The 23,401-nt window shown below is 35.8% G+C and overlaps 1 protein-coding gene across 8 annotated transcripts in view; it reads left to right on the top strand.

Annotated features, from left to right (window-relative positions):
• Window positions 1-23,401, top strand: part of RNF111 (ring finger protein 111) — a 122,090-nt gene that overhangs the window by 76,121 nt on the left and 22,568 nt on the right. For all 8 annotated transcript variants that reach the window (XM_058737577.1, XM_058737575.1, XM_058737571.1 and 5 more), the window contains 3 exons: window positions 9,650-9,776; window positions 13,258-13,421; window positions 16,402-16,596. In XM_058737577.1, the coding sequence (XP_058593560.1) occupies window positions 9,650-9,776; window positions 13,258-13,421; window positions 16,402-16,596 (486 nt within the window). The remainder of the gene's footprint in view (window positions 1-9,649; window positions 9,777-13,257; window positions 13,422-16,401; window positions 16,597-23,401) is intronic.

The following is a 23,401-nucleotide window of genomic DNA, read 5'->3' as shown; positions in this document are numbered from 1 at the left end:
AGAAAACAACAGTTGGATGCTTAACCTGCTGAGTCCCTCAAGAGCTCCTCCAAGTATTTGTTTTAAAGAGTTCATTGAGATCATCTACAGCTGGGAGGAGGTTACAGCAACCATTCTCTGAGGTCTTTTGAGAAAGAGGGAGGCGAGAATAGGAGTTGTCTTGCTTGATTGCCATATTTTACATTTTGCCACATATTTGCCATTTTTCTCAGGTGGTTAGAATGTGAAGACTTGTTTGGGGAAGAGGGAGCAGCAAAGCCCAATTTCTGCTTGAAATTAGTGAGGCAGAAGGGTTGGTGCTGTGAGGCAGAAGTTCCAAGGAGCTGGAATTTGTAGGAGGCATGAAGATAGAGTTGATGTAGGTCAATATCAGTGTTGTTTCTAGGAAGTAAGGAGTTCATATACTCTCAACTATTCAAGATAAATGCAAACTCTAGAATTCATTTTTAAATCTTATTTAATACTTTCTGTAGCATGTGGTTTTTACTGTCTTTGGAAGAGTTGCATTATTTCAACATAATATTTTCATACATTTAAGAGGAATGTTTGTCTCTGGAAACACAAAGCCAAACGTTGAAACAAAATTCTTTTATTTTTTTTTTTCCTGGTTTTTAGACCAGTGTTTTGTTTTGAACTAATTTATTTGTTTTTTAAATAATGGTTTAATAATAACATTCTCATAGTGTGGAATTTTAAAAATACCAAGAATGTTTAAAATAAAAAACAAAAGTTTACCACTTCTTCTTAGGTCCCAGTTTTATTACCCAGAAGTATTCAGTTAGCAGTTTCTTCTTTTACACAGAAAATGTGCAAACATATATAAGGGTAAATAAATACGAGTTTTTAAAATATTAGTGTATATGGTTATCTCATTTTTAAAAAATGGTTGCATAGTATTTTCTTTCTTTGGATATTTCATAATTTATTTAGCCAGGTTATGTTGGTGAATATTTGCTGAATTGAACAGCCTTGTATGTACAGTTTTGCATACCTATGCAAGCATATCTTGAGGAATAATTTCTAAAAGTATATAGGAAGTTAACATGCATTTAAAAATTTGTTAGTTATTATCATCAGAATGCCCTCCAAGGAGTTTTCATCAAGTTCCTTTACCTTCCAACAGTAGATGATGTCATGATGATAGTAAAAATACCTACTAGCCCTTTTTGGGTATTTACTCCATGCTGGTAATGTTCTGAGTGTTTATATGTATTTCTCATTTCATCCTCCCAGCATTCTTACGAGGTGTCTTCTGTTATTATCACCCTCATATTACAGATAAAGCCTTTGTAAAGCCACTTTAGAATGATTTATATTCAGAATTAACTGAAATATTGATGGGACATAGTTCTATTTTCAAGAAATTTCAGCTCTCAAAAACTGACTTGGATTCTTAAGAGAAGGGTTTTTCTTCTAGATTTATTTTTAGGGCTGGCTTTCTGACTCCAGTTCTGGTACGGTTTTGTGTGTTGGGAATTAGGAGAGGGTTGGAATATCTCAAATTTTAATTAGATTTATCTACTATAATAATATGATTTGTATGGATGGGTATTAGTTACTCTGGAGGTGCTAGGACAAAATTTTCACCCACTATCCATCAACACTTACTGGCTACTGCTACAGTGAGCTGATGGAAAGAATGTTTGATGTGTTATTTTGTTGTATCGTCAAACTCTCTAAGATGTAACAGTTGTATATACTTAACTGGTTTTACCAAGTCATCTAAGAATGAGTTGTCAGTACCTTATATTGTATAACAAGCATTAGTTCCGATGTTGTAATCAGTAGATTTCTGGGAAAACCCTATTTACCTCATCCTCATTAATTGTTTTTTAAATTTATTATGGCTCTCTTTTTAAGCAAAGGAAGCCAAAATGATATGTGACTTAGGTTGTTAGACTTTGAGTTATTCCCAGTTGCCAGTTAGTTGAGAATTTATACATCCAGTTTTGTACCTGATAATATTTGCCAAGAGCTTCAGATACTTGAAAATAACCTAATAGAAGCTAAGTTTGAGAGTAGATGTTAAATTTTAGTGACATATTTCTGTGATCTGTTCAGTGAACCTTATCTGAACTGCTGCTTAAATTTTTATATAGTCCTTGTATTAGCACTGGAAAATGCACATTTATTTCCCAGTTGTTGCTGTTTAATCTAATGACTGTATTTTTATTCACAGCTTAAAATATGTGTGTGTGTGTCTGTACACACACACACACACACACACACACACATATATCCAATAGATACTCATATTTTCCAGTTGCATGCCATACTGTATTGCCTTAAGTGTTTTAAAAGTTTACTTTTAGGGGCACCTGGGTGGGCTTGTGCATTCATGCCCTGCATTGGGCTCCACAGCCTGGAGCCTACTTTAAAAAGAAAAGTTTACTTTTAAACTTTAAAAGATAACCTTTCAGATAAATTTGAGGGGCGCCTGGTTGGCTCTGTCAGTTAAGCGTCCGACTTCGGCTCAGGTCATGATCTTGCAGTCCGTGAGTTCAAGCCCCGCATCGGGCTCTGTGCTGACAGCTCGGAGCCTGGAGCCTGTTTTGGATTCTGTGTTTCCCTCTCTCTCCGACCCTCCCCCGTTCATGCTCTGTCTCTCTCTGTCTCAAAAATAAATATAAACATTAAAAAAAAAAAGATAAACTTGAAGATAACCTTTGGAATTATAAAGTCCTAATAACTAGGAGTTATATTTGTGAAAATTTCTTTTCCTCCTTTTCCAGATAGCATTGATAGAGGTGGGTTTTTTTGTTGTTGTTGTGTGTTATTTTTATATGGAAATTTTCACACATAAAAACAGTTATATGTACATAATCTAGCTTCAGTTTTCAACATTGTGCCATTCTTCATCTCTCACCCCTCAATTTTTTTTTTCCCCTGGAGAATTTCAGAACAATTTCTAGATACCCTACCATTTAAGTTATTTTATATATTGCATATTTCCTGCCAACTGGTATTTAGATCTAAAAGCTTGATTTAATTTAACTTCAGGAACACTTCCTTGGTTGTTCTGTGTATTTCCTATTGTATCACTTGTTAAAATTGATTAGAGGGTTCTGATGGTGTCATTCTGATCCTTCCACTCTAAAGTTCCCCATCAACATTTCATGTAGTATTAACAACAGCTTTGATGATCTTGTCCAGATCTGTTCTTTCATTTAGGGGTTGCAAAATGTTGACTTTCTAAATCTGTCATTCTGCTTACATTTGTTAATGAAGGTTCTTCTACAAAGAATTCTTCAACTAACTGGTTATTCTGAAATGAGGTCCATATGAGAAAGGCAAGATGGATGCTTGATTTTACCACTTTTCAGAATGAATTGGTGCTCTAGCAGTATCCAAAGAGGAGTTTTCTTTTTCAGGTATCATTATGAACTCATGGGTTTTAGCATAGTTGATGTATAGCAATCTTTTTATTCTGTTTGATGTTCAAATAGTTTCACCTTTGGCCAGTGGGAGCATCTTCAAGTTGGGTTTATGTCCTTTTGATACCACCCCAGTGGTCTTTGACAAGATGGTCTCTGATAAAACAGGATGGTCCAGATCCATAGTTTACATTTCCTGCCTCAAACCTGGAAACAACCATTTTTTAAAAACTACTCCTCATTTCCTTTCATTGCTGAGTTATAGTTAGAGGCTATAGACTGGGAATTAAGGTGTTTGTTGTTCTACTGAGTTATTATTGCATTTCAGCATTTTTCTTTTAATGTTTATTTACTTTGAGAGAGCGCTAGTGAGGAGGGTAGGTGCAGAGAGATGGAGAGAGAGAGAATCCCAAGCAGGCTCTGCACTGCTAGCGGAGAGCCGAGCATGGAGCTTAAACCCACAAACTGTGAAATCGTGACCTGACCCGAAACCCAACAGCCAGACGACCAACCAACTGAACTACCCAGGGGTCCCACTTTTCAGTGTTTTTAATGGACAAAGTTAGGAATATAAAGATTTTAGAAAGAGATAAATCATTAATTTTTATATGATTATTTCCATTGAAAGTTTAGGATTAGGGATTTTTATGTAAACTTCTGTTTTATATTTGGATCTCTTTACTCTTACATTCAAAACTGTGATTCTTAATAAATTAACAATCGCTTTTTGGCTTTATCCTATACATACTATAAATACACATAAATGAACATTCATAAATGAATAAAAATGAAAATATTTACAATTTACAATATTACAGTTATTACTAACAGCCATGCTAATAAAGATTTTTTTGGGTTCCTTTTTGCTGTTGGTCAGTCTTCTTTGGTTATGCCATTGATTTAATATGCATTTAGGTTCATTCGTTTCAGAGTTTTTCTTTCTTTAAGGTATTTGTTAAAAGCTTTAATTTTGCTTTTTAATTATGTAAAACATTTACCTGGTTACAAAGTAAAAATTTTTTGTAATTAAAAAAAAATTACTTATTTTGAGAGAGACAGTGTGAGTGTGGAAGGGGCAGAGAGAGAGAGAGAATCTCAAGCCTGATGTGGGCTCGAATTCATGAAACTGTGAGATCATGACCTGAACTGAAATCAGGAGTTGGATGCTTAACTGACTGAGCTACCAGGCGCCCCAAAGTCAAACCTTTTAAACAGGATTGTATTCACTGAGCTCTAGTTTCCCACCTCTGCCCTCTCTTCCTATCTTTCTCTTTCTCACAGATAAGCGTTTTCATTACTTTTTAATTTTGTTATTCCATCTTTTTTCCTGTACGATAATATAAATAAATATGTGTATTTTTCTCTCTCCTCTTACCAAAAATATGTTTGTTGATTTTTTAGTTAACAATATGTAAAATTGTTACAATATAGAGAGATTATAGAGGAATTAAATCTATATTTCATTCCTTTATTCATTGCTTTTCGTTTTATTTTTTTTTTACAGCTTTATAGTATTCCATTGTATAGTTATACCTAAGGATGTTCAGCCAATTTGTTGGTGAATAGTTTACAGTCTTTTGCTGTTATAAACAGCACTGCAATGAATAACTTTTGGTATATGTTCTTTAATATTTTTTGCCATTGTATCTTTGGAATAGAATTCTAGGAGGGGATTGTTGGGCCAAAGATAAATGCATGTATTATTTTTAAAATAATAGCTAAATTTCTTTCTGTGTTTTTGATGCCCACCATCAGTATTTGAGAGTGCCTGTTTGTCCAAAGCCTTTCTATCAGAATTTATTGTCAGATTTTAGATTTTTGTGTCCGTGTGATAGGTAAGAAATAGTATGGCAGTATATTTTTAATTTTTTATTTTTATTTTTATTTATTTTTTTTTTTAAATTTTTTTTTCAACGTTTTTTTATTTATTTTTGGGACAGAGAGAGACAGAGCATGAACGGGGGAGGGGCAGAGAGAGAGGGAGACACAGAATCGGAAACAGGCTCCAGGCTCCGAGCCATCAGCCCCAGAGCCTGACGCGGGGCTCGAACTCACGGAACGCGAGATCGTGACCTGGCTGAAGTCGGACGCTTAACCGACTGCGCCACCCAGGCGCCCCTATTTTTAATTTTTTAAATAAGTAATGTTGCATATCTTTTCATATCTTTAAAGGTAATTTTATTTTTTGTGAGCAATCTGTTCGTATCTTTTGCCTGTTTTTCTATCAGGATATTGGTCTTCATTCTTCCGCTCATTTTTAGTGCTTTATATATTTTATAATGGGATACAGAAACTATATAATCACACATTTCCCCCAAATTGGTCATTAGTCCTTTGACTTTGTTAGTGCTTTTTTTACCATACCAGATTTTTTTTTTTTTTTTTTTTTTTGGCCAGTCAAATTTATTGACCTTTATCTTTACTATTTCTGGGTTTTGAATCATAATTAGGAAAGTTTTTCCCACTGCAAGTCAATGAGAGAAATAACCCATTTTTCCCCCTGCTCTTCCCCTCTCTATTTACTTTTTATTTTACATTTAAAGCACAGATCTATTTGATGTTTATCCTCATGTACAGTATGAAGAATAGATCCGTTTTTTTTTTTTTAATGTGGCTGTCCAGTTGTCCCAAATCACTAAAAGGTTTCTTTCTCCTGTTGACTTGAGATACCATCTTTGTTATATGTTATATTTCCATAGACATTTGGACCTATTTATGGAGTTTTCTTTATGTTCCATTGGTCTCCATATACTTGAAGCACACTGTTTTAATTATAGACACTTAGGTTTTCTTGGTTATCTTTGCCTGTTAATTCTTCCAAGTGAACTTACCTTTTTTTAATTTTTAATTAAAAAAATTTTTTTTGTAATGTGTACTTATTTTGGGGGAGAGAGAGTACGAGTGGGGGAGGGACAGAGAGAGAAGGAGACAGAATCCAAAGCAGGCTTCAGGCTCCAGGCTTCAAGCTGTCAGCCCAGAGCCTGACACAGGGCTCGAACTCAAAAACCATGAGATCATGACCTGAGCCGAAGTAGGACACTCAACCGGCTAGACCACCCAGGGGCCGCCCCCCCAAATGAATCAGAATGTTTATCTGAGGATAGTGGTAGTGGGGAGACATATAAAGGTATTGTTATTGGGATTTTATTTGTTGGCTAAATTAGAGTGAACTGACATATTTAGTATTTTGTGTATTCCTTTTCAAGATTATGGCATTTCTTTTCATTTGTTGAAGTCTAGTTCTGTATCTGGCAGGGAATATCTTATAGCCTTTTTTAAATTTTATTTTTTTAGGAAAACAGCTTTATTGGGACACCTGGGTAGCTCAGTCAGTTAAGTGTCTGACTCTTGATTTTGGCTCACGTCATGATCTCATGGTTTGTGGGTTTGAGCCCCGCATTGGGCTCTGCACTAACAGTGTGGAGTCTGTTGGGGATTGTCTCTCTCCCTCTCTTTCTGCCCTTCCCCCACTCTCATGCTCACATGCTCACTCTCTCTCAAAATAAAACTGAAAAAACAAAAACAAAGCAGCTTTATTGAGGTATAATTTACCTACCATAAAATTCATCCATTTTAGGTATGTGATTCAATGATTTTCAGTAAATTTAGTGTTGTGCAACCATCACTACAGTGTGGTTTTACAACATTTCCATTAATTCCAAAAGATCCCGCCTGCTCCTTTGCAGTTAATCCCTGTCCACCCTTCAGACCTACACAACCTAATCTGTTGCTGTCTCTAAGACTTGCCTTTTCTGGACATTTCCTATAAATAAAATATAATATGTGATCTTTTGTGTCTGGCTTTTTTCCCTAAGTGTAATGTTTTTGTGGTTCATCCATGTTGTAGCAGCTATCAGTGATTACTGTCTGTTTACTATTTAGGTTTTTTTTGTATTATTCCACTAGATGGGTGTACCACATTTTGTTTACCCATTTGTCAGATGATTGACATTGAATTGTTTCTGGTATTTGGCTATTGTGAGTAATGCTATTGTGAACTTTTGGATACAAATCTTCCTGGATATGTATGTTATCATTTCTGTTAGCTAGATATCTTTGTGGATATGTATGTTTTCATTTCTATTGGCTAGATAACCAACAGAAAAATCCCAAAGAGGAGTCAAAGTTAGAGCAACAACTTCTGTAAGTTTGTTACTGCAAAAGACAGCAGCAGTAGCAAAAGCAGCTAGTAACAGGAAGATGCTTTTAATAGTAATTAGCACCAACATGTTGAGTACTTACGGCACTGTAATGTAGTTTATATACAGAGTATGAGTTTTAGGGACACCTGGGTGACTCAGTCAGTTAAGCATCTTACTTTGGCTCAAGTCATGCTTTCACAATTTGTAGGTTCAAGCTAATAGCAGAGCCTGGAGTTTCCTTGGGATTCTGTGTTTAGGTTGTTTTCACCTTTTGGCTGTGAGCTTGGGTGTGCAAGTATCTCCTTGAGACAAAATGTGACTTTCATTTTTATCCTTTTTTTTATTCACATATTTTTAAATATTTTGTTTTTTTATTTTTCAACGTTTATTTTTTTTATTTTTTTTTTTATTTTTGGGACAGAGAGAGACAGAGCATGAACGGGGGAGGGGCAGAGAGAGAGGGAGACACAGAATCGGAAACAGGCTCCAGGCTCCGAGCCATCAGCCCAGAGCCTGACGCGGGGCTCGAACTCACAGACCACGAGATCGTGACCTGGCTGAAGTCGGACGCTTAACCGACTGCGCCACCCAGGCACCCCAATATTTTGTTTTTTTATTTTTATTTTAGAGAACGAGAGAGAGAGAGAGAGAGAGAGAGAGAGAGGTAGCGAAGGAGAGGGACAGAGGGAGAGAGAGAATCTTGAGCAGGCTCCATGCTCAGCGCAGAGCCCAGTGTGGGGCTTGATCCCACAATCCTAGGATCATGACCTGAGCCGAAATCAAGAATAGGATGCTCAACCAACTGAACCACCCAGGCAGCCCAAAATGTGAATTTTAAAGTATGAAAGTCATATCTTAGAAGCTGTTTAAAAAAAAACCAAAAAACAAAAAAACAGCATTACCCTGACATAAGAATCTTTGTCAAAGGGGATGAATAGATGGCATTAAAATATAACCTAAAACACGTAAGAAGATTTAAGGTAGGTATCAAAATTTAATAGAGGAAAATGAATTTTTCAGTAAATGGTTGGGGATAGCTAATTACCCATGGAGAGTGAGTGCCAGATTCTATTTATAATCTTATCTAATACCATAAACAAAAATTAGTTCTAGATGAAGTCAATAATTGAGGAAACACATTGAACAAAATATAGATGTATCTGTCGTCTAAATAAGGATGCACTTTACAAACTTAGAGCAATTTAGAAAAGAACTACAAAAGAAACGACAGATTTCATAATTTAAAACCAAAGAGTTGGGGTGCCTAGTGGCTCAGTCAGTTAAGTGGCCAACTCTTGATTTCAGCTCAGGTCATGATCTCCTGGTTCGTGAGTTCAAGCCCCTGCACCAGGCTCTGTACTCACAGCATGGAGTCTGCTTTGGATCTTGTGTCTCCCTCTTTCTGCCTCTCCCCTGTGCTCTCTCTCAAAAATAAACAAACGTTAGAAAAAAATTTTTTTAAGTAAGTTAAAAAAAAAAAGCTGCTTTGTATTTCTTAAAAGAATACCATATCTCATAAATAAAATCTATCTTGGGTAAAATTAACAGCAAATATACTATCTTTATTTTAGATATTAAAGAGTTATTATAGAATGTGAATATCTTATATAAGATCTTAATACCTTTAGATATTACAGGATTAATATTTCTATATAAGATCATGCAAATTAATATGGCAACCACTGGGGTGCCTGGGTGGCTCAGTCGGTTAAGCGTCCGACTTCGGCTCAGGTCATGATCTCACAGTTCGTGGGTTCGAGCCCCGCATCGGGCTCTGTGTTGATAGCTCAGAGCCTGGAGCCTGCTTCGGATTCTGTGTCGCCCTCTCTCTCTGCCCCTCCCCAGCTCACAGTCTGTCGTCTCTCCCTCTCTCAAAAATAAATAAACATTAAAAAAAAATTAAAATATATGGAAACCACTAAAAGTTGTAAAGAACAAATCATAAAAGGAAATAAACATGAAGATGCACAGATTAAGAGAGTAAGTACTGTTTTCACTATGTATGTTTAGCTCTGGTCTTTAAAAAAATTTTCTTTTGACAGGTAGGATTTTTACTTTTATAATGAATTTCATAGCCTTCAAAGTAAAAGTTTTTGTCTGTTAGTTTAAAACATTTTTCCTTTTTGTTTCCAGGAAGTATTGATGAAGATGTTGTGGTGATTGAAGCTTCCTCCACTCCCCAGGTCACTGCCAATGAAGAAATTAATGTTACCTCAACTGACAGTGAGGTGGAGATTGTAACAGTTGGAGAAAGCTATCGGTATGATTTTAATTCCTGTTTGCAGATGTGAAGTTTTAAATGTAAATATTTAAACATTTGTGCTGCAGATAATTGGATTCTTTTACCTTTTTTTTTTTTTTTTTTTTTTTTTTTTTTTTGAGACCTCGTTTGAGCATAACCAGATTAGTGGTCTTCAAACCAGGTTTCATTAGACTCACCTGGGAAGATAATAAAGTAAAATTGTTCCCTGGATCATATCCCGGACCAACAGAAAAGCACTGCAAATGTACAATGGGAGTTAAGAGTTAATGCTGCAGATAAACAGTAGTTTTACTTAGTGCTTTACAAAATTTAGTTTGTTTTATGATTCAGAGTTCATGAGCTTCTTTGAGTTTTAGATGTGAATAAAACATAAGTATTAGGAATGGTATAAAAGTAAAAGTAGTGAAAAATATTAAGGAGTATTGATATTTATGTATTCATTTTTGTTCTAATCTATTTCAGGATTTCATTGATAGCAGTGAAATTTGTGCTATTAGGGCAATGTAGTATAAAACATATTTTTGTAATTTTTTTGGTCCTTCACTCAGTAATTTTATCTAAACCCTGAACTAAAAAATGAATGAAAATGAATGAAAAAATGAATGAAAAAGGAATGACAATTCCTTGATAAATAACTAGAAATAATATTGCCCTTTTGTGAATTACTTTGACCAAAAAAAAAAAAAAAGAAAAAGAAAAAGGAAAAAAGAAACCATAACGCTATTCATTTTGTGCTTTAGATGATTACAGATATTGATACAAAAGGCAATCAAGTGTTCCTTTATTCCATTTGATATGCCAAACTAATCTATGGATGAACCTTGATTTTTGTGTTGGGCTGAATTTAGAAATGCATTTGCTCTTTGTGTTTTAATTTGTGTTATTTATTAATTTTTTTTTTATTTTGGAAGCATGTTACAAACATACTTAGAATGTGCTTCTCCATTTGTACTTTTCCATTGGCGTGCCGCTTCTAATGGCATGGAAGAGAGCACTCTGTAATGTATCTGTTTCAGTTTTAAATGATTTTCCTAGACTCAAGAAAATTAGTACTCCATGGTAGGTGCCACAGTTACCCTGTGACTGTATGTAGTGCTTGATACAATACTACTCAGTTTTTATGAGCTACAAGGATTGCTGAAATGAAGGACCTATCTTTGTGGAACTGGAGATCTTTCTTGTCATGGAGGTGCTTAATGTTTAAGCAGATGCATTTACCATAGTAATGGACCATGATCTTGAAAAAGACACACAGTGCTCATGACCCATATTTATTTTCCTTACTGTTACACGGGGTATTAACTTTGTCACTGTTTAGCTGGCTTTTGGTCTTTCCTCTCTGAGAATGCATCCAGGGCCTTCTGGTTGGCTCAGTCAGTAGAATATGAGACTCTTGATCTCAGGGTTGTGGATTCAGGCTCCATGTTGGATGTAGAGTTTGCTTAAAAACAAGATCTTTAAAAAGAGAGAGAGAAAGAATGCATCTGTGTTTCAGATTCTTTAATTTTAGGATTTGACAGTTGTCACTAATCACAGGGACCACTAAGGCCTCTGTGAAAACTATTCCTTATACATCAGGTTTTTAGTATAATATTTGAAGGTTTCATGAACTGCAAAGTGGACCTGGAACTTTAATGTGTTCATTAAGAGCCTCCCAGAAATAATAGACTATTTAGTCTCATTACAGTCTCTTGGTTTCTCAAGAATTTTAAGTTGTGATCTCTCTTTTCATCCAAAACCATTTCATCCTGAGACATTTGTTTACTATCATGCCTTGATCTCCACAATTCTTGCTGGAATGCAGCGTCTTTTTTTGCTGTGTCTCCAGAATTCACCTTTATACTCCTGGTTACTTGAGAATTTCATTTTACAATTAGAGCTTTTTTCTAAATTCTTAGGCTCTACAATTCATTTTCAGCCCCGGTTCTTTTCTGAGTGGTCAACCCTACATCCCTGATGACTATATATTAACGGATCTGGTTCACCCTTTCTATACAAGCTGACAATAAGCTTCTTTTTTTTTTCTTAAAGATAATTTTTTTTTTTTTTAATAATCTCTATACCCAACGTGGGACTTGAACTCACAACCCCAATATCAAGAGTTTCATATTCTTCCAAATGAGCCAGCTAGGTGCCCCTGACAATAATCTTTAAGCAGTTTTACATTCAGTTTGGGCAAGAGGAAAAAAATCAACTCATAAGCCCCACCTTTTTAAAACACTTATTTTTCTCCTGAATCTTGAATAATATCCCTCTGAACCCTCAGTTCAGACTATTATACTGAATCCTTGAGTTTTTTTTAAATACTTAGAGATAATTTAGTGGAATACAACACGATGCACTTAATAAAAATGCTATCAGTGTTAGGTGTTGAGGGTTTGTGGTTACATGCTTTAAAAGCATAAAGTGGGGGTGCCTGGGTGGCTTAGTTGGTTAAGTATCCAACTTTGGCTCAGGTCATGATCTCACAGTTTGTGGGTTCGAGCCCCGTGTTGGGCTCTGTGCTGACACCTCAGAGCCTGGAGCCTGCTTCAGATTCTGTCTCCCTCTCTTTCTGTGCCCCTCCCCTGCTTGTGCTCTCTCTGTCTCTCTCTCTCTCAAAAACAAACAAAGCATAAAGTGGTTCAAACAAGTGATGTTTCTTATGACTACCAAACTAGTAAACTAGCTGTAACTATCCTTACCTGTCCTAATCCCAGAAAATCTCTGGTGCCTTGAATCTTTAAAAAAAATTTTTTTCAAATGTTTATTTACTTTTGAGACAGAGACAGAGCATGAGTGGGACAGAGGCAGGCAGAGAGGGAGACACAGAATCTGAAGTAGGTTCTAATCTCTGAGCTGTCAGCACAAGGCCCGACATGGGTCTTGAACTCACAAACCGTGAGAACATGACCTGAGCTGAAGTTGGATACTTCGCCAGCTAAGCCACCCAGGTGCCCCACCTTGAATCTTTTTTAGGACAATACCGGAAACTTATCTTGGTTTAGGACTCTCAAAGCCATGTTTTGCAAATTCAGTCTGGATTCAACATACAAGATTGTGTGGGTGTTATTTAATGTTTAACATATTGATGTTTTTGTTACTTTACCTGTGGTGAATAATTTCAGGTATTAAATAAAATGTAAATACTGGATTACAACCCGGTGAGTATTCAAAATAACCATTGAAAAGAGAGCAGCATTCTTGAAACAGAATCCTGTATTTTATACCAGTGATTGGTCTCACATATCATTTCACATATTCTCAGGTCAGTTGGTTGGTGAACATTGTTGAACATTTCATTCAGCAAATGTTTTATTGAATGCCAGGCATTGTGCTAGTCATAATTTTTAATTCTGTTACCATTATTTCCTTGGAGAAGAAACTTTATAACTTGAACTTCACAACATGTTTTGTAAGAAACGCTTATGATTTCTTAAGAACTAAAATTCTTGTTCATTTTTTTATGTTTACTAATTTAATATTGATGTCATTTAAGGTCTCGTTCAACTCTTGGACACTCCAGATCTCATTGGAGCCAAGGTTCAAATTCTCATACAAGTCGGCCACAGGAGCCACGGAACCGCAGTAGGATCTCTACTGTTATTCAACCCTTGAGGCAAAATGCAGCAGAAGTTGTGGACCTTACTGTTGATGAAGATGGTAAGTTGGATTAGTAACAGTGTAGAATTAGGAAGAGAACTGATAAAATCAGATACCTTTGAAGCTCCTAAAATGAAACTCCTGCCACTTCCTGTTAATATTATTAAACTACTGGAAAGTTTTTGGATATTCTAATCTTATTTTTCACTTGATATAAATACCTCAGTTTATAAATTGTGCCTAAAATTCTTTCATTGTTGTTGCTCAGTAGTTATTTTCTTAGGAAAAAACTATTTTTTACAGGTGGTAGTTTGAGCTACCTTCAGACTTACCTATTACTTTAATTTATAATATTATTGTCATGCTTTAACTTTGCTATGAAAAATAGAAGTGACAGGGATGCCTGGGTGGCTCAGTCGGTTAAGTGTCCAACTTTGGCTCAGGTCATGATCTCGCGATTCATGGGTTCGAGCCCCACGTCAGGCTCTGTGCTTATAGCTCAGTGCCTAGAACTTGCTTCAGATTCTGTGTCTCTGTCTCTCTCTGCCCATCCCCTGCTTGCATGCTCTTTGTCTCTCAAAAATAAATAAACATTAAAAAAAGAAAAATACAAATGACACTTTTTAAATACAACAGAAAAGCAACATAACTTGAATTTACGTGGTTAATACTGGTTATTTGAAATGTCAGAATTGCTTTAAAAATTATGTTATCCTCTAATATTACCAGTACCTTTGTGCTTCTTGGCTGTGGTGTTTTCTTTCGGCTTACAACTGCATCCAAGTAACTAAGAAAACAGGTGAAGGAAAGTGGTAGCATGTATGAATATACGAATATTTAGGTGTAGATTTTCCCACGTAAGTGAAAATTACCCTCAGATAGTAGTTAGTTACATCTTAGAAGGAAATGGTCAGTCATAATTTCCTTAAAAGAAGATGATAAGCCTTATATGAATTTGTTAGCTTTAAATTGGAGGAAGGATACATAAGATAGGTAGGAAGAAAGGCCTGGTGGTACAATCAGCTCTTGTATAGATTTTTTGCAGCTTGGGTGATCAAAGCTTTCAGTGTATGACTACTTTGAATTAAGATGTTTATGAAGAGGTAATTTACTCCTATTATTTGCATTTCATTGAACCATGTCTCAGCTTTTATTTTGAAGTGCCATAAATTATCTGTAAGACAGTGATTAATATATTATTAGGGATTCATTTAAGATTACTCAAAGTTAATTAAATTAGGATTACTATGTTGGAAACTCTTGTGTGTTTTCCCTGTGATGTCTGCCAGCCAGTAAATAGGAAAAGGTGACAGAGTAGTCTTTTAACCCATTGGAATTAGTTCGTCCAGAATACTTTCACTGGGTTATAAGTATTCCAGTGATCATTAGATGCCTTCTTCTCCCTACTAGTTTCTCTCATTGGAAGACATCTATCTTATTAAAAGTAAGTCCAAAATATTAAGTATATCAGTTAGACCAATGGTTCTTAAGTGCTGACCATTTTGTGCCCCTGAAGATATTTGGCAATATCTGCAGACATTTTTGATTCTTACAGTTGGGGAAGAGTACTGCTAATGTCTAATGGGTTGAGGCCCAGGATGCCATTAAACATCCTAAAAGGCACAGGACAGCTGTGCCGGTACTGACTCCCATCTCTAGCAGAAAATTACCCAGCCCAAACTGTCAATACTGCTAAGGTCAAAATGTTAAATACCATTTGCCAATAAACAGAGGTTCCTTCCTCCCCTTTTTATGTATAAGGAAATATATTTGTTTATACATCCAGAGTACAGTGTCCCATGTAGATCAGCAGGCACTATAATCCCCTCAGCACACTGCATTGTATAGAATAGTTTATCCTCTCATTCTGTATCACATTAAGAGAGTCCCTTCTCAGATCTAATTGTTGTGACTGTGCTTTGGACAGACTTATTTTCACCTTTTAAACAACTGTTTTCAGTCTGAAATATAACTTGTACATAAGTTAAGGTCTGCCTGATCAAAAAGAATGAAATCTTGCCATTTGCAACTACATGGATGGAACTAGAGGGTATTAAGCTAAGTGAAATTAAGAGACAAACATCGTATGACTTCACTCATATGAGGACTTTAAGATACAAAACAGATGAACATAAGGGAAGGGAAGCAAAAATAAAAACAGGGAGGGGGACAAAACATAAGAGACTCTTAAATATGGAGAACAAACAGAGGGTTACTGGAGGGGTTGTGGGAGGGGGGATGTGCTAAACAGGGAAGGGGCATTAAGGAATCTACTCCTGAAATCATTGTTGCACTATATGCTAACTAACCTGGATGTATATTTAAAAAATAAATTTGAAAAAAAAGAAAAATCTGCCTGAAATTTCTTTTACTTTCTTTTACTTTCTACAAAAATTTTACTTTTGTTAGAAAGCACTGATGATTATCAATATTTGCAAACAAATTTTTGAAAAAGGCATGTAAGAAAGAGACGAACACAGTGTTAAAAATCATAGCTAATGTTTAAGTAGTTCCTGTATGTAAACCATTATACAGAGTGCTTTATATGTGTGACCTCAGTTCATCCTAACAATAGTTGTGTGAGGAAAATTCTGTACTTTCCCAGTTCTACAGATGAGGAAATGGAGAGTGTTTAAGTAACTTATCTATGACTGTAGTGTCCATGCAGTCTGACTCTAGAATTCATTCTGTACCAGAGAAAGTGTAATTTGTAATACTGGTCTGATAGCCTGTGACAATGTATATGAAAATAGTAAAAGGGCTCTTACTTTCCTTTTCTCATTTTCTCCTTTGTGATCAGAAAATTTACATAATTGTTACTCAAAAGACTGTGGTAATCACCTGAATGTTAGAATATGCATATATGTTGATTTTTTTTAATGCAGTAATTGTATTTTAGTAGCATGTCATTTTAATGTTGCATGCTAGCTTTATGAAAGCTTTTAAAGTTTAATAATTATAAAAATGTTACCATGAATTAAAATATAACCCATTACCTGATCTATTTTGAAATGCTGATTAAACATTTTGTATTTTGCAGAACCTACTGTAGTACCAACCACTTCTGCAAGAATGGAATCACAAACCACAAGCACTTCCATTAACAATTCAAATCCATCTACCTCTGAGCAGACCTCTGATACTGCTTCAGCTGTCACTGGTAGTCAACCCCCCACAGTGTCAGAGACTTCAGCTACTCTTACAAGCAATAGCATGACTGGTACTTCCATAGGAGGTATGTAATAAAGTGGGGGAGCACCATTTTTCATTACTCTTTTTAGGAAAAGTATTCTTGTTGCTATATTAGAAAGAGCATATTTGTAGAATAAATCCTATGTGAGCAAAATAATGTCTTTAGAATTAGACTATGATTTCATATTTCAGTTTGTGTGCTATATATTACCAAAGTGTCATAGCTCAACTGAAAGAGATCAGTGAGAATGAAATGGCTGACCAAAAATATGAGCAACAAAAGAAAAAATAGGTAAATTGAATTTCATCAAAATGTAAAACTTTTGTACATCAGAAACATTATCAAGAAAGTGAAAAGACATGGCCACAGCAACTTCTTACTCAACGTGTCTCCAGAGGCAAGGGAAACAAAAGCAAAAATGAACTACTGGGACCTCATCAAGATAAAAAGCTACTGCACAGCGAAGGAAACAATCAGCAAAAGTAAAAGGCAGCCAATGGAATGGGAGAAGATATTTGCAAATGACATATCAGATAAAGGGTTAGTATCCACAAATCTATAAAGAACTTCTCAAACTCAATACCCAAAAAACAAATAATCAGTGAAGAAATGGGCAAGAGGCATGAATAGACACTTCTCCAAAGAAGATATCCACATGGCCAGCCAACACATGAAAAAATGATCAGCGTCACTCATCATCAGGGAAAAACAAATCAAAACCACAATGAGATACTACCTTGTACCTGTCAGAATGGCTAACATTAACAACTCAGGCAACAACAGATGTTGGCGAGGATGCGGAGAAAGAGGATCTCTTTTGCACTGCTGGTGGGAATGCAGACTGGTGCAGCCACTCTGGAAAGTAGTATGGAGGTTCCTCAAGAAATTAAAAATAGAACTACCCTACGACCCAGCAATTGCATTACTAGGTATTTATCCACGGGATACAGGTATGCTGTTTCGAAGGGACACATGCACCCCAATGTTTATAGCAGCACTATGAACAATAGCCAAAGTATGGAAAGAGCCCAAATGTCCATCAATGGAGGAATGGATAAAGAAGATGTGGTATGTATATATACAATGGAGTATTACTTGGCAATCAAAAAGAATGAAATCTTGCCATTTGCAACTACGTGGATAGAACTGGAGGGTATTATGCTAAGCGAAATTAGAGAAAGACAAATATTATATGACTTCATTCATATGAGGACTTTAAGATACAAAACAGATGGACATAAGGGAAGGGAAACAAAAATAATTTAAAAACAGGGAGGGGGACAAAACATATGAGACTTAAATATGGAGAACAGAGGGTTACTTGGAGGGGTTGTGGGGGAGGGTGGGCTAAATGGGTAAGGGGTATTAAGGAATCTACTCTTGAAATCATTGTTGCAATATATGCTAACTTGGATGTAAATTAAAAATAAATAAAACTAAAAAATAAATAAATAAATAAATACAACTCTGGAAAATAAAGGAAAAGAATGACAGAAGTGACTGCATAAAAATTTAAAATATATGGGCCAAGGGCACCTAAGTGGCTCAGTCGGTTGCACATCCAACTCTTGATTTTGACTCAGGTCATGATCTCAGGGTCATGAAACAGTCTGGCATTGTACTCATGTGCTGGGCATGGAGCCTTCTTAAGATTCTCTCTCTCCCCTTCTCCCATTTTCCCTCTCCCCACCTCCTGGCTACTTGCTCTCTAAAAAGAAAAAAAAAATACAGGTCCTGATACATAACGTAAGCAAAAATTAAAAATCAAGAGAAAATATTTGTAATATATATCAAACTATGAGTCTCTGCAATATCCACCATGACTCCAAAAAAGGGGTAACAAAAAGACAAAATGAACAATGTAAAAATAGCAAAATATATAATGAAATAATGAAAGAACATTAAAAAAAAAAGAAAGTGAAAAGACAGTCTACAGAGTGTAAGAAAAATACTTGAAAATCATATATTTGATAAGGGTCTAGTATCCAGAATATATAAAGAGCTTACACAGCTCAACAATTAAAAGACAGATAACCCTAGTTTAAAAATGGGCAGAGAATTTGCGTAGGTATTTTTCCAAAGAAGATACACAGTTAATCAAGAAGGACATGAAAACAGCATACTTAGTTATTAGAGAAATGCAAATCAAAACCACAGAGAAGTATTACTTTATCTTCATCAGGATGTCTGTTACTCAAAAAAAAAAAAAAAAAAACAAAACAAGAAAACAACAACAACCAAAGAACAGGAAATCAGAAAATAGCCAGTGTTGACAAGAATGTAGAGGAATTGGAACCCTAATGAACATCTGGTGGAAATGTAAAATGGTGCAGCTGCCTTGGAAAACACTTTGGCAGTTCCTCAAAATGTTAAACCATAGTTATCATATGACCTACAATCTGACTCCTAAGTATGTCCTCAAAACAATTGAAAATGAGGATAGGGGTTTTTAAAAAAGCTTGATATCCATTTTCTCAGTTTCTTTTTTTTTTGTTTGTTTTTTGTTCTTTTGATGTCATATCTATGAAACCATTTCCTAATCCAGGGTCACAAAGATATTCCTGTATGTCATTAAGTGTTTTCAGCTCTTACCTCACATTACTATGTTTCAGTTAGCAATGATACCTCTGGTACTTTCTCCTATGAGATGTTTGTTTGTTTGTTTATTTATTTATTTATTTATTTATTTTCCTATGAGATGTTTAACTGAGCATTAAGCTAGCCTTCTTTGTTTCCTGGACAATGGCACAGAGATAGGAATTTGCTGACCATTTATTAACAGCGATATTATAGATCCTGTATCTCATAGATTGACTATATCTATGAGCATTAATAATGAGACCACCTTATGCTATCATTTTTTATTTTTATTTTTTTAATGTTTATTTTTGAGAGAGACTCAAAATTAGATTCTCTCTTATTTTGGGGCGGGGCAGAGTGAGAGGGAGACACAGAATCTGAAGCAGGCTCCAGGCTCTGAGCTGTCAGCACAGAGCCCGATGTGGGGCTTGAACTCACAAGCCGGGAGATGATGACCTGAGCTGAAGTCGGATGCTTAACCAACTGAGCCACCCAGGCACCCTATTTTTTACTTTTCATAGTATCTTCCTTTTTACAATATTCTCATAAGTTACATTGAGTAGATCAGGAAATTGCTTGTGGCTGGATTAGGTCTCCCTTCTGTGGGAAATTGAGAGTGGAAACCACAATCCAAGGAGGTTTCCCAAAAGTGTCTTTTAAATACTATATTCTTTGAAAAAAAAATGTAGGCAGAAATAAAATGGGCTAATTTTTATTTCATTTATTGAGTGTATACTCTTTCCCAAGTACTATACTGAGTGTCTTCTGTATTGTTTTATATATTATTATTTAATCCTTAAAAACTTTCTTGTTAATATAACTCTTCCCATTTCAGAAATGAAGATATCTGGAAGTTAAATACTTTCATCAAAGTCAATAAAGTCAATAATAATCTTTGAGGCAAAGATTTGAACTTTTCTCATTCACTCCTTTCCCCTGGTAGCTTTATGTACTCTCTTGTCTAGGTTTTATGTGACACAGTCCCAACTTTATTTCAATTCTGTCTCAAAGCTTTTATCTCTATTTATTTTTTAAGACTCTTGTTGCTCAGAATTCACATTTTATATCTAACATAGTGATGACATTACTACCTGAATGGTTTTCTCATGATACTATTTTACCTATATTGATGATTACCTTTGGGATAGACTTGTTTGTGTTGTATTTCTCTGGACTAGGGGAATCTTGTTCCAGGCCAAATTGTTTTCTGTATAAACCTGATAGAAGTACATACAGACATTCAGACTATATTAGGAGCACTTAGTTCTGCTGGCTTCATTTCCTGCTAAGACTCTATAGAACTTGTTCTGTAGAGTTCTTTAGATTCTATTCTTTACTTTGCACCTTCTTGCATATTTCCAACCTTGAATCATTCAAGCCATCTAACTACTCCTATCGAGGTTTTTAGATGGGACTGGTGAAAATCATAGAACTAGGCAGATTGGTGCGTCATAAATTTATGGAATCTAATCTTGGGCTTTTGGTAATAAGTTGCCATAGGGTGATGTATCTCAGTTAATTCCCTGTCCTTCTTCTCCTTCCTTCTTCCTGCCTTCCAAAAGTTTCTCATTCTCCTCAAAACTGTGATTTCCCCAGGGAAAAATAAAAAGTAAATGAAGGTTCTTGAGCACTCATAACTTCCAGCCCTCCATGAAAACCTTTATATCTATCCTTCTCTCCTAATTCCTGGTCCTTTAACTCTTTTCTATCCCTTCCAGTCCCTTTATTCATCCTCTACCTCTTGTCCCTTCTTGTGTCCTTGACCTTGCTTTAACAGTTATCTTCTCTATGTCTTCAGCATCTTTATTGGTTCCATGACCTTAGTATGCATGTGTACATTTGTGTCAAGTCTGTATGCACTTAAAAGGGTCTTCTGTATCTTAAACTCCTTCCTTTAACTTGCTTCTGACTCTTGTTAAAACAAACATGATGTTAAAAAACCTGGCAGTAATCTCATCTCTGTTTTCTCCCACAGCCTTGTTCATATCCTTTTTCCCTGGCCCATCTCATAACTGCACATGTTTTCAACTACCTTGTGCAGTATGCCAGTGACCTTACATTTTGTGTTTCCAGAGCCCTCTCTTTGTTTTAAACTTTTATATCCAGCTGCCTATTGGACATCTCCTCTGGACCATTCTTTAGTCACCTCAAACTCAACATGCCCAGGCAGCTCATCATTTGTCTGGCTTTTCCATGTGTTCTTGTTTCGTGCATGCATATCTTATATATTCATTTATTCAGATGTGTTTATTGATTACACACTAATAATCAGGCACTGTCCTAGGCACTGGGAACAAAACATAAATTCTCTGTCCTAACAGAACTAACATTCTAGTGGATAATAATAGCTAACATCTGTTGAGCTTATAATGTTAGTCCATGATTTATCTGTATTAACTGATTTTTGTGATAACTTACAAGGCAGATTCTATTATTCCTCTCATTTTACAGGTGAAGTTACTTGCCTATGCTTATATGGTAGTAGAGCAAGAATTCAAACCTAGGAAGTCTGGTTTGGAGCCTGCACTCTTCCTTTCTGCCAGAATTTCTGAACCCTGACGTTATTGTCTTTGTTTTGTACAGTCCTTTGTATTGGGGGGTGGGGGGGAGGTGTTCTTGTGCATTGTAGGATATTTAGCAGCATTTTTGGCCTCTGCCTACTAAATACTAGTAGTACCACTTCCCCTCCAGTTGTGACAACCAAAAATGTCCCCAGGTGTTACCATATGTTCCCTGGGGGGCAGCATTTCTCTGTGCTATATTAGAACCCAGTGCTGCTGTTATAATGCTGGTTGGTTTAAATCTTACGTTGTTTCCATACTTGATGGTGGTCTCCTTGAGGACTAAAGATCAAGTTACTCTCTTCTTAGCACTTAGCTCCATCATGCCTCTTTCCCCTTGTGAGGCTAACTTATATTTAGCAAGGGCTTATTGAGCCACCTACATTGTGCACGCCTATTTCTAGTTGCTGGAGATAAAACAACAGAGGTAGACAACAGCACAAGTTATTTTAAAGACCAGGGCTTTCATTTTTACCATTGTATTTTCCAGTGCCTTTTGTAGATCCTTTACCATGCCATTAGTATGTGTAAGACTTGCCAAATGAATGAATAAATGCATGAATACATCTCAGTAATCCTGCTAGAATTACAAGAAAATACTTTAAACAGCTTGATGTTCCTGAGCTGTGGAATTTATTTCTCTGGTGCAGGTTTGTTATTGGCCAGTTTTAGAAGACACTCTGTGGGCTGATTTTAATAAAAAGGAAGTGTTTTATTTGATTAGATCTTTGTGTTTCACTTCTAACGTATGGCAATTTTCCTTGGTCAGTAATCTCGAACAAGAGGAGATTCAGTTGCCTTTACTTAGGATTCCTAGCCTGTTTGGACAACAAAGAGTCTCTCTACTATAAGAAAATAGATTACTAATTTAATGGGAAGCCAAACTGTACCCTAAGAAGTAGAACCATAAGGTCAGTCTTCTTTTTGAGGCTGAACTGTTAGTGATATGACCCTTTAAATATGTATTCAGCTGTAAATATATTATAGTCATTATGCTTCCTCTTCTCTCACTCGGATTTTTATATTAGAAATATTTGAAGACAATGAAGGCAAGTTCTTTCTGAATGAATAAATATCCTGTCACTTCAGTCACAGCCTTACTAGTCTACAGATCTTTTTTGCTCTGGTTATACACTCTTCTCCTAAATTTAGAGTTCCACATAATCCTTAAATAACCGGATTTGAAAATTAAAAGCATCTGAATTGGAAGGTCATTTAGTCTACCCGCTGAATGGATTTAGTGTTCCAGAGGTTTTAATCCTTTTTTATAAAGTAACACAATAAATGATACTCATTTGTACACTGTTTTGGCATGGGAGCTGAGATAAAACGCTTAAAATGTTGCCAGAAGTAAAGTTACATAATAGTTATTGCTACAAATATTACACCATATAGAAAATAATTAATGTTTGATTCAGCATAGCAAAGATAGCCTGTTGATCATGGTCTGTTCCTGATAAGCTGGTTGTAACTTTGTCCACGTTATGTAAGAAAATGGAATGCAAATGAATGAAATTATGGAACGGACTTTGAATCTGCCATAATTTATGTTATAAAAGTAAACAACACATGGAACGCCTGAGTGGCTCAGTCAGTTGAATGTCCAACTCTTGATTTCAGCTCAGGTCACAATCTCATGGTTCATGGGATCGAGCCACGTGTTGGGCTCTGTGCTGTGGTGCAGAGCCTGCTTTGGATTCTCTCTC

The sequence above is a fragment of the Neofelis nebulosa genome, chromosome 7 (genome assembly GCF_028018385.1).
Source record: "Neofelis nebulosa isolate mNeoNeb1 chromosome 7, mNeoNeb1.pri, whole genome shotgun sequence".
Taxonomy (NCBI): Eukaryota; Metazoa; Chordata; class Mammalia; order Carnivora; family Felidae; genus Neofelis; species Neofelis nebulosa.
The sequence above is the reverse complement of the archived record's forward strand: the minus strand, read 5'-3'. Positions and strand labels throughout refer to the sequence as shown.